The 12,109-nt window shown below is 35.2% G+C and overlaps 2 protein-coding genes across 2 annotated transcripts in view; both read left to right on the forward strand.

Moving 5' to 3' along the window:
* The first annotated feature begins 1,764 nt into the window (after positions 1–1,764).
* On the forward strand, positions 1,765–4,852 carry LOC117110793 (UDP-N-acetylglucosamine transferase subunit ALG13 homolog). Its single transcript, XM_033253610.1, has 4 exons — positions 1,765–1,924; positions 2,725–2,887; positions 3,596–3,734; positions 4,098–4,852. Exons 1-4 carry the CDS (start codon positions 1,823–1,825, stop codon positions 4,213–4,215), a joined length of 522 nt encoding a protein of 173 aa, XP_033109501.1. The 5' UTR covers positions 1,765–1,822; the 3' UTR covers positions 4,216–4,852.
* Positions 4,853–6,831: 1,979 nt separating this feature from the next.
* LOC117110755 (angiotensin-converting enzyme-like) overlaps positions 6,832–12,109 on the forward strand; it is a 38,437-nt gene continuing 33,159 nt past the window's right edge. The window contains exon 1 of the mRNA XM_033253552.1: positions 6,832–7,151. The gene's annotated coding sequence lies outside the window, so the exon portion shown is untranslated. The remainder of the gene's footprint in view (positions 7,152–12,109) is intronic.

The following is a 12,109-nucleotide window of genomic DNA, read 5'->3' on the forward strand; positions in this document are numbered from 1 at the left end:
AAAAAAAAATCGCTTCCCCCGCACCCTGGGGTAGTGTTGACTCTCGATCTACCCCCTTTCCCTTCCCCCTTTTTGGACATCTCTAGATCCACCCCTTTGTTTATTCAAAGCGGGGTGTTTATTCGAATAAACACAGAGGCACTATTAGGCCTACATTGCACAGTGTCTCACAACTCCTAACTCTTCTAGTAGATTTGTTAATCGCGAGATAGTAAGTTCCCTGACCATCTTCTCCGAAACTTTACACCTCGAGGTGTAAATGTTCCGCCACCCGCGACAAAAATCAGTGTTCTCTATATCTCTTCAGGTACGGATCCAGAGTTCACTGACATTCGCCCTGATGTGCTCCAAGTGTGGGCAGCAGTGGCGGCGCCAGCGGGGTGGGCTTAAGCCCCCCACCGGACAGGTCAAGCCCCCCCCTGCCGGACAGAGCTCGTCGGGCAGTCAGACCATTAAACATATAAAAATAGGCCCACACCAAGCCAACACGTCTGTCACACAGTCTGAGAATGCCATTTTCGGCCATCCAGAGGTTGATATTCTTTTAAAAAAAATCTCATTTGGGAGGGGGAACCCCTCTCAATCCCCTCCTCCAGCTCGAGCCTACGAGATCAAGTCCCCCCTGTCGGACAACTTAGCCCCCCCACCCCAGAAAATATATCCTAGAGCCGCCACTGGTGGGCAGGGTCGTGAGGAAAAAGGAGCGTAATTTGTTGTCACTATTTTCGCTGGAAGATAAATTTTAGACGTGAAGGGGAGGGGGTGGGGGAGTATGGGATCCTCCTTCGGATTTTTTAAAAAAGTTTTATAGATGCTTGGAAATGCACTTTCCTGCATTCTGACGACTATGTGAATGAATACACTCCGAATTAATAGTTTTACCCTACTGTATTATATATGGAAAATGATGATAATGAAGAGGATAAGGATGATGATGATGATGAGGAGGAGGAGGAGGAGGAGACAGTGTAGCTAGGTGATGACAGGCTCCTGTGCAAATTAATTACCGGGTCCTTTGATGTGAAGTGTTAGCCGAGGCCCATAGCCTGTGTAACGGTTGGGGGTTTGGCAACATTATCGTCGTCGTCATATTTTCCGGGCACTCGTCGGACAACAGTAACTGTCCATGTTTATGATTTATGATAGGGGCCTATCTGTTTCGTATAGAAAGTGATCTATGAGACGCACAAAATATAAGTTCAGGTATTCGTTTACTTTTGTTACATCTGTCAGTTAAAAATATATTAAAAAAATGAACGCCAATATATTAAAAGTAAAAACAAAAAAATAACAAAAACAAAAACACCTAGGACTATATTAATAATGCAAAATCGAATCTCAAACTTGTGCTCGTACCCTGGTGTATGTGAATTTGTTACATTTCTGTGTGTGACTAAACGAAAAATAACGGAATATCTGTCGTTTTTCTTCAAAAACTGGCATTGTTAATAGCTTCCTTAAATTTCAATCAGCTTAACAAAAATTCAAATTCTGATTCTAATTCGAGAGTACCAGAAAGGAAATTAATACCATGGCATACAAACACTGTACAATGAGAAATATTAAATTAAATTAAGTTAAAATGAACGATTTCAATAGTTTTAAAAGACACAATAATAAAACTCCTAAAAACATTAAAAAAATTTAAAACATTAAAAATCACTATTCACAACTATTCGGAACTGATTTGTATTGATTCTGAAATCAACAACAACAAAAGTTGTCCGGTCTTGTTTAAACGAAACTGTAGATGGCGGTATGTATAAACAAGGAAGTCCCAGCACATAATACTCTGTGAAAGCGTACGGATTTATTTTACAACATGACGACAGTTAAATCCGCCGAAAAGGTTGCTTTTGTAACTGTAGGAACTACAAGCTTTGATGCTGTGATTGAAACTGTGTCCAGCCTGCCCATAACAACGGTCAGGTTAATTGAGATTATTGTCTTAGCAGGCTAGGTTAGCTAGAGAAAGGCCAGCCTCTCTGTCTAGGCCTACCCTACTACACAGTACAGGACTTTGATCCACGCCGTGGTGGCTCATCTCACTGATCACCTGACGGTCCATATGGATGACTGGTGTAGGGCATTACTGGCCAGCATTAATACTACAGTCTATTATTGTGGACAGGCTGGCCTTATTAGGTATCGCGCTATATTATCAACTTGCACGCTGTAATATGGTCCTTTTGGCCAGTTTCTGTTTATTGATTCATTTACAGTATACACATGAAGTCATTCTTTTATTTAAACCTACTATACACCAATTTTGTTATTGCTTTTTTATTCCTTGTTTCGCAAACTTAAAAATAAAAATAAAATTTCTTTTCTTGTTTAGCAAATAGTTTTGTTTTGGAGATTCAAGGCAACGGCGGGCGTAATAACAATAAAGAAAAACTTTTTTTCCCCCTGAAATTTCACATTAAATAATGTGTTGATGGAATAGTTGTTAATTAATCTAATTAATAAATTAGCAAATTTGCAATGATGACCCTATATTAGTTCATATCAAGTAGTTTCATAATATAAAGCAGCATGTCAGCAGTACAGTACAAAACATTTTCTTGAATTTTTGGCCAACTTAGTAATATGTTATTATCTGGAAAACTATACGGAATGCAATTTCCATGTAGTGCTGAAACATTCCCATGGATGGATGGATGAATAGGAACTGAGCTGTGATGTGCTTTTATTTATAAATTGTTCTATTTGGTGTCTTTTCAGCAATTAGAAAGGCTTGGCTACACTAAGGTTATTCTTCAAATTGGACGTGGAACCTTTGAGCCAGAAAAGATTTCAAGAAGGGACTTCAGACTTGAATACTACAGATATAAAGATTCAATTACTGAAGATATTAAACAAGCTGATCTAATTATTAGTCATGCAGGTAGAATTTTATTAGCTATTTGAAATGTGAATTAAATTACTTTAACTTTTTTGGCAACTTTTATAACATAGGTGGGCAAAGTTCAGCTATTCGCAATGTGAATTCAATCTCTTTAACTTTTTTGGCTTCTTTTATACAACAGCTTGGCAAAATGCAACCTGCAGGTCACAAGTGGCCCAATGGCAATTAATTTGCGGTCCATGACAACCCTATAATGTGCAGGACACCTAACATTTTTAGCTATTGAAATCCCCTTGTTTTTAAAGCCTGAAGCTGCTTATCAGTAGAACTTAATATTAGAATTGAGCATGAGGTGGTATAGACAGTGCATGAAGGTTTTCTGGAAGCGTCAAAGTTGGGGTGCGGCCATCGGTATTAAATCAAAATTCCCTTTGGCCGACTGACCCATTTTTGTGCTCACCCCTGTTTTACACCGTTAAAATTTTAGCTGCATTGCTCAGAATCTTAGCTGAGGAGCAGTCATGGAAATCACAAGGCAAATATCACATGGTATTCCGATACTGTACCATGATACCGTGCTGATTTTCAGGAGACACCTAAGGATCATAGGAAACATGAAACCCCTTCCTTATTGAAAAGTATAAAATGCACATACATGTACATTTCTGGGATACTTAATATGTTGTTAGCAAGATTTGGCAAATTTTTGTCTGTTTTATTCTGTCGCATTATCTTGTCTTCCTGAAGGTGCTGGCAGTGTAATGGAAACGCTTGAAGCTGGCAAACCACTAATTGTTGTAGTTAACGAGCTGTTAATGGGCAATCATCAAATAGAATTAGCTTACCAATTATATGAGGATGGTCATCTCCAATACTGTACATGCAGGTAACGTATTAAGACGCTTTGTTTAAACTTGACATTACTGTGTTGAGGATTTTGAATTTTAATATAAATGTTTGAAATTCTTAGTATTTAAATATAAAGATATAAATTATGAAAAATTCAATTAAAACATTAAACTCATTTGAAAACATGAAATTCAATAATTCAATAATAGTATTTTGACTTTTCTTAATTACAAAAGCCTTAAATTTATTATCAGCCAATTTAAGCGTCTGTAGTTAAAAAGGAACAATTATTAGATACTGTGCACATGTTGTAGCGAGCTTATGATATGTTTAATCTATTTTCTTAATACTGTATTGTGATAGATGAGATTTTCACATAATTATATTTCTATTATTTCAGTACCCTACTAGATACTCTGAAGAACTTTGATGAATCAAATTTGAAGCCATATCCAAAGGGGCAGCCTGAAAACTTTGCCCGATTTCTTGACAAAGCAATGGGTCTAAGTCAACGATAGAATATCTAAAAATGAATATTCAATTATAGAAATATATTAAAGAGCAAAATATATCTATATTTTTCATATTTTTACATATTGTGACCAGTTGTTTAAAACAGATTACAATAGTTTTAATGTTTCCCAACGTTTTAGCGTCATTAGTTTTGAATACCTGTTTGTACGTCAGAATTTTATATCTTGATAACAATTTTTTATGCAACAGCGCCACCAACCTTCTACAAGGGAAATCAGTATACTGCTTATTGACTTACTGTCGATGTAAAGTAAATTAAACCATATATCCGTAATTAATCGAATTCAGATTTAATCTTGATAATGTGTGTATGAAATAATTTGTTATATATGGTTATTGAAAGACAACTTAATTTTTACTTCAAATGAGGATTTATTTTAATTTTACCGAAATCAAATAGGCCTAGATGTCTGCAAAAGTTGCATGATTATTAGCCTATTCGTGTAAAATGCTCACGACATGCTTTCCCAAGGGGGGACATTAAGTACCGATAATCCCGAGGTTGGAGATTTGCTGCTCCAAATTCTAGATTAAATCAATTTGAGAATGAGCTTTTATATTACTGGACTAAAGCATGGAGAGAGAAGAAGAGTAATGTCAATAAAATTCTACGACCATTAATTCTGATTAATTCATTCGCCATTATGAATTTACAATCTCCGCTGGGATAACCAAGCCGTACTTGCGAATGCATTCAACTGCCTAAACTTCATCATTGCTGTCAGTAATTTGTCCGAATTTTCTCCGAATTTTAGAATCCAGATCGAGGTTAAGTATGAAAGTGTGAATTCTATAATTACATTCGTTTCATAAAAGTAACATGCCAAAATTTGCGAGACGAAAACAATTTAGCCACTGATGTGTACATGATTATATGTCTGGCTATTTTACCTAAAAAAGCATTTTAGATGAGGTGGAGTCGGAAATTGCAACGAAGGTCGTACGGAATATAGCGAAGTTTGGATCAGATACTGGTGTTTCACAATATTTTCTTATAAATGTACTTAGCTTCGCTAGAAATCTGGGAAGACACAGTGCAATGTTGATAATAGATTAATGATAATGGTGCAACCAATATTGAACTATTATTTGTTTTGTTCTGTTGACATTCAAAGGGTAGGTTTTCCCATATGGCTTTCCATATTATATACCGTACATAATCAAACATGATTACGTTTAATTTGAATGATCATAAAAAATATTAAATAACAAGCCTCTAATTATAAAAATAGCCTCTATTGACAAATACGTGGCAAGTCCTACAGCTATGTAGTACCGTCCTATACACACTGATAATTCAGCTAATTAATTTAGAATTGACTAGATATTAAATTTAAATCTAGAGCAAGAAAATTAAAACGTTTATTATTTAGTATGAAAATAACGCCCGTATTTTTGTATCTAGAGGTTGCGTGGGGAGGGGTGCCCACGCTCGCCCAAAAAATACTCGCCAACCCTCCCCCGCTCCATTGAAAATGTCCAAAGTAAAAATATGCTCAAGTGGTTAAAAATCACCTCATATCTCCTTATTTTGCGACCTAGCTTCCCCTCACTTAACCATCGAATTCACTTCTAAATGCGCCACTGGTTGTGAGGGGAAGCCCCTGTGAGGGGAAGCCCCGGATTTTAATCTCTTATCTAAACGTTCACGCTTGGTTGATTTTGTTTTGCTGTTGTGGGGAGCGAGCGTCTGTTTGTCGACTACTGCCTCCGCCCACATCTACTAAGGATACACACCCACATATTTGCCTACTCATTGTACATTAAAGGATGCTTGACTTCGGTAGGATTTTGGGGTTTTTAATTTTTCTAGTAGTTGGGCACTTGAGATGACAAGTTTCAGGGAAAGGATACAGACTTGGCCACACGCTGACGAACCGTGCCTCCAATCAGAGCCACCACAGCAGTTTGTGAAAATTGCGGTTGCTTCTAATTTTATGATAAGCGAAATACACAAGGCATTAATCCAACAAAAGGAATATCATCATTCAGTTTCATAATACAGTACTTACCCAAGGAGATATGATTTACTTTACTTTTTGAAATTCAATTCAGCTTTAGATCAGTGCCCAAAATAATATTGACTAACCGTTACTCCTTGTTGAAAACATAAAAGCGATACTAATTATTGATATACATTGATATACAGTATCGTGTCTAACATGTCATTAAAATAAGTGCCAATTAATCTAGTTAATTATTATTTATCTTCCATTAATGTGGGTGTTAGTTTATGATTAGTTACTGTTGCTTATGGTTTGCTGTTGAGGTGTATGGCTTATTGCTGTTGTATTTGAGCTACTGATGTTTCAGGAAAAACTGGTCTAATCTAATTCTCAGCAATGTTTACAACACGGGTAACGCGTCGCAATTATTAATTGTAATTCACTCATCCAATTTCGTCATCGATCTTAATACATAAGTAATTCGTAATAATTTTGTTAACGAAGATGACATAATCATGGCAGTGGACCTTATAACCTTTATTTGAATTGGGGATTTAATATTATAAAACGAGGTTAGTGATTACTTGATGAAGTTGACAATAGGTGTATCCGTCTGTGTACCAACGATTAACATCACAATAAATGGATGAATGACTAGAGGTCGACAGGAACCGTTCTTCGTAGTGTGGCTTAACCAACCTCTACGTCAGCCATCAGGTAGCGAATGGCAGAGAGTAGCGGCAACGTTTTCGATGTAGTCACGTCAAATCAAATGTGTTGAAGCCATATGGTTTAGATCGATTTTTGCGTTTGTGAGATCCACCTAGTAATAAGGGACTTTTTAAAAATAAAGCCTAACGTCATTACCGCACCGAGTTGTAATAATACCGATACACCTGAAACGCAACGTCGTGTTTACATTTTGAAGGGTGCTAACGCACCGCCTCCATGGTTGTGTGGATTCTTGAGTGAAGGTGAGTTGTATTAACCCTTTTTTGGATTTGTCTATTATAGGCCTACAGAAGTGTGTGCATTATTATTTTTTATGCCTTTGTATAACATGGTACTACTACAGTATACCTCTTGCATATACTGCATTAAAACACAATAAATATCAATTCGGTTTCAGACATGATTTGTAGTCCCTACTTTGATGTATAGATTATGTTTGTATAGTTTATTGATATAATCACACTGATGGTACGTGAGGTATATGCCTATATTAAGACAAATATTAGACTATCGGCAACTCGAAGATAGCTTTTATACCATTATTAGGCCAATGATTCAGGAAAATCGAATGTTACGGACTGTGTTATGTCTTATTCGATATATTATTTAGGCCGATATAATGTAGGCTAATCATAAAACTGTAGACATAATGGTAATCTTACATCGATAAAGGTCTACCAAATAATAATGATATGCCTATACGGATTCTCGTTTAACATGAGACAACTATATAAATATTTTATATAGCTCAGGTTTAACAAATAATTTAATACTGTAGGCCTATTAGTCACAAAGGAAAACATTAAAATACATGGTACATCGGTCATGCAGACATATTGTTATTCGAATTTCATATTGCGAAGTGTATCTATAGATTTTAGAGATTATATACCAACAATGCATTGAATTCATCCGAGGAGTGTACACAATGGTCATACTCAGCTCTCCGTATATATAGGATATAAACACATTTGGTTTGTAAAATTTAAAACTAGACTAGGCCCAAATTCGTTGTAATATTGTTATACTACTCGAAAAAAAACCACCCCTTAACAGATCTAGTAAGAAAATAACAATCAATTCTTAGGCATCAATAAAGTAGGCCTAAACATGTAAACTGGACAAGAGATAATTCGTTTAATGCTGCTGGCAGTCGACAGTTTTAATTGTTTGACGGCACTTGTCGGGGATTAGTCAGTTGGGATGAGCATAAATCGCTTGAGACCAGGAGTAGGTCTAACCGTTTTCAACGAGGTGCAATATTGGGGTGCACGGGTGGCGTTCCATGATACAACCACCGAAAATAGTATACCAAGAGTATAGGCCCCATTAAAGAAATACCGATTTAGTTACCAACGAGTATGAAGGACACACAAAAGCACAGCGCGATTTCCATGGAAGCAAACGCTCAGCGCGTAACTGAAACCAACGTGAAACGCAGGTTTGATTTAGTCCCTTAGTAGCATTATGTTTGTATCACAAGCAAGGACGCTTTAGGTACATACTGCATATGGCATGTCTGAGCCTGACTTACCAAGAACAACGGTTTGGTAATTAATATACCTTTGTATTTAAATGGTATGGTATTAATAGGCCTACAAAATAAAATTGGGTAATTTAGATATAATTTTGCATTTACATCGGTGGTGGTCTTACCCAGAAGAATAAATAACTAGCCCTATTGGATCCAACACATGTGATGATCCAAGCCCTTGGTGCAACAGGAAAAAGTTTAGGTTGAACCTGGGATCGGATTTTTTCCTGTTGGTAAGATTGAATAATATCATTTTGTACGTATAGAGTAGTTTTGTGCTATAGATTTGTATTTATATTATAGCTGTTACACGATCATAAAAACATTTTTTTATTTGAAAATATTAGACTATACATAATCTATATATATATATATATATATATATTATATATATAGGCCTTATATATATTATATAGGAATAAAGGTAAGATTATTTTTGCCGATATTATGTTCTTCATAATTTATTCCATATAAATATGAGGCCTACATTTATTTTAATAACTATTTTACTACAACTATATTACATTTTTTACCGTATGTTGTCATTTTATGCTGTTGATAAATATGAATACATTAGTTTAATAATCTGGTAAAGTTATATGATATATTCTTAGAACATAGAAGTTATCATAAATATCATTTTTGTTATCAACAGTAACCACTGGGAATTCAGGTTGAACACAACTCTCATAGGTCATCAGTAGGGCATAGGCCTATAGTAATTCATTCGTGTATCTTGTAAGAAAAGTAATTCTGAATGTAATTTTGTCAAGGTGATAGCATGTTAGTTAATCGACCAAAGTAAATCCATGTTCCGAAACCTACTTGAGGCTGTATTAGTGCATCTAGCTTGTTAATTGTATAATAACTGATAATATAATTATTTCATACGATAATTATAACTATGCCTATAAGCATTAAAGTTATTATTGAAATATTATTATCGAACGTTCTTATTACCTGGTCTCGCAATGTATGTTGGGCGTTTATGTTTTAAGAATTCAAATAAAACAATCAAAAAATGTTCGCTGGTAGTCGAACCGCGGCCATTGTTTAATGTGATGAGCTATAAAAAAAGAAACATTTTAAAATTTAATAGTGGTATATTTTCTTATAATTGTATGCTAACCTTATTAGCTTTTAATCGAATATTGAAAAAGGTTCTTGCTAATTAACTGACAACTGACAACTATTTTTCCATTCTTTACAAAATTAGGCTGTTATAAGCCAGGCCCCGGAGGAAATAGAACGTCTTACTTATTTTTTAAGGGAATTTCCACGTATTACAGTATTTTCCACATATTACAGTATTATTTGTTTTAAAATAATTTTGTATAGACCTAGATGTTACTATTATACGGAACCTATACAATCCATTACAAATATATAAGAAATTATATACACACACACGGTGCTGAAGCGTAAGTACTTGTGGAGTGTATTATCGATTGGTGAACCTAATGATTAAAGAACATCGAAAAAACAGATTGTAATGGGTGCATCTATGGCTATAATTTCTGCTTTTTTGATATCTTCTATTTTATTGAAAGTGTATTCATTCATAATTCAGTCATCCATTTCAGAGTTTACATGAACATATCCTTCGGCGTACTGAAATAACTCTTACCTCGAATCTGACACGATTATATAAATCGGGCACTGTGAACAGAATAAAGCAATTGACAATTATTATTGAACGATATGAACGGTGATAATCCATCAGGTTAATTGAACGAAGAAAGCTATTGAGAAACTTCCATTAAAGAGGCTGGTAAAACTTCGAACAGGTTGTAACTGAACAAAAAAATGAAAGAAAAGTCATATAATTGTTATTGAGTATATAAAGCAAGAGAAGTATGTGATTGAACAGGTGATAAGAATCTGTCAAGTCGGAGGTCACAAAACATGAAGTACCCTAGCGTTTTGTTAGGAAGCTGGGGCCTTGGAGAATATGGATTGAGTAGGACGATTTGTCCATTTAGTTGACTTCAATCGAAACGATAAGAGCGAAACATGATTTGATTGCTCTCTGTGTCATTGTGTAATTGAAAATATCACAATGATCAAGATAATGACGACGATAATGATAACGACGTAGAGCGCTGAATGAAGCTGTTGCGGCTACAGTGGAAGCTACGGTAAGAGCAAAAATATGGTGACTTAGCCTCAACAAGCCAAATAACAATTTCCATGCAGTTATAGTGATTTAGGTTTATGTATTTATTGAGCTTACGATTTTGATGGAATAAAATAAATAGAATAAGTATGACTTACACGAGTTCACCATAATAAAGAACTTGTTTGTGCAACAGAAATATGAAGTCCAAAATAATACTTATTATTTATATTTTGCCATCATTTGAAAAAATGATATTTGGATATCTCACAACATTTACAGTATATAGCTATATAGCGCTATTTCATAAAGATCAGAGCGCTCAATAGCTCATTCAGTATCTTCCTTCTCCCCTTAGTGTCTGAGCTACCCGGTAAACCGGCACCAGCTATCTCATAGATATTAATCATTCAATTCGATATTAATGTCTTCATACCAATAACTTAAATGTAATATACTTTGCGTTTACATAATTATATTTACGGTAAAAATATCCCCCGCTTTAACATTATACCGTACATGTGTGCATCTCTCTCTTTATCTCAGCACTCGCAATAACTTAAATGTAATATACTTTACGTTTACATAATTATATTTATGGTAAAAATATCCCCCGCTTTAACATTATGTGTGCATCTATCTCTTTCTCTCAGAACTCGCTTTCATACCGTACTAAACAGTTATAATTATATGTCCTTTCTTTACCATTCCTTTCGATGGATTACCAATATTTTGATCCCGTAACAATAATGAAACATTGACATTTATGATAGCACAATAACAAATAGGCCTAGGCCTATTTATTGTTATTACTGCGGTTGTAATAATAATGTAGTTGCAGTCAGGATTGATTCTTCTCTCGTCCAACAGTTTGAGTTCTCTTTCATTTTTACGCTTATTTGATATGTTTTCCACTAATAGTGTCGATATTTTAGAAATGGCTTTCGATTGATCTACCTAATAAAATAGTTACCAATACAAACGAAACGTAATTCCGTTTTCGCTTACATTGTAACGCGTTACGAATGTACGTACTACCGAACCATTAGGATGATAAATAGCACAGCTACCTTATCAGTCCAATATAATTCACTTGCCATTTCAAGAATGGCAGTAAATGATCGAATTTTCAAATCGAGTTAGAGAGGTATAATCATATAAATGATTAAATATATTGTTATGCCTGTCGGGTAGGTAAAGTATTATTTCTAGTACGACCCTTCCACTTACGTGCGTCGACAAAGCGGAGAACTTATTATCAGCCCAGGGGCCAATGATTAGTGGCTCAGGGACCGATTTGAGATAATCAAACTGCAAAATAACTCAATGTCTCAAATAACCCAACGCACAGACCGAACACCGTATACAGCTAATGGGAATCCTTCATTCAATGTGGATGCCTTAATAATAGGCTTACGGTAGGCCGTTTCATTTTCTGGTGATTTTTCTAGATAAGTAGGTCTACACCACTATTGCAGCAGCATAATTTCAGTTGAATCCTTTCCTTTTTAATTAAAATTTGTTTTAAAATAGTTAAGTTGTTGAGTACC

The sequence above is a fragment of the Anneissia japonica genome, unplaced genomic scaffold (genome assembly GCF_011630105.1).
Source record: "Anneissia japonica isolate Jap-2015-1 unplaced genomic scaffold, ASM1163010v1 scaffold2756_len2360902_cov194, whole genome shotgun sequence".
NCBI lineage: Eukaryota > Metazoa > Echinodermata > Crinoidea > Comatulida > Comatulidae > Anneissia > Anneissia japonica.

What these genes read in the sequence shown, in the direction of transcription:
- LOC117110793 (XM_033253610.1), top strand. Translation starts at nt 1,823, where the DNA reads ATGACGACAGTTAAATCCGCCGAAAAGGTTGCTTTTGTAACTGTAGGA. An exon ending in TCTAATTATTAGTCATGCAG is followed by an intron (nt 2,888 to 3,595) that starts GTAGAATTTTAT and finishes GTCTTCCTGAAG; the next exon opens with GTGCTGGCAGTGTAATGGAA. An exon ending in CTCCAATACTGTACATGCAG is followed by an intron (nt 3,735 to 4,097) that starts GTAACGTATTAA and finishes CTATTATTTCAG; the next exon opens with TACCCTACTAGATACTCTGA.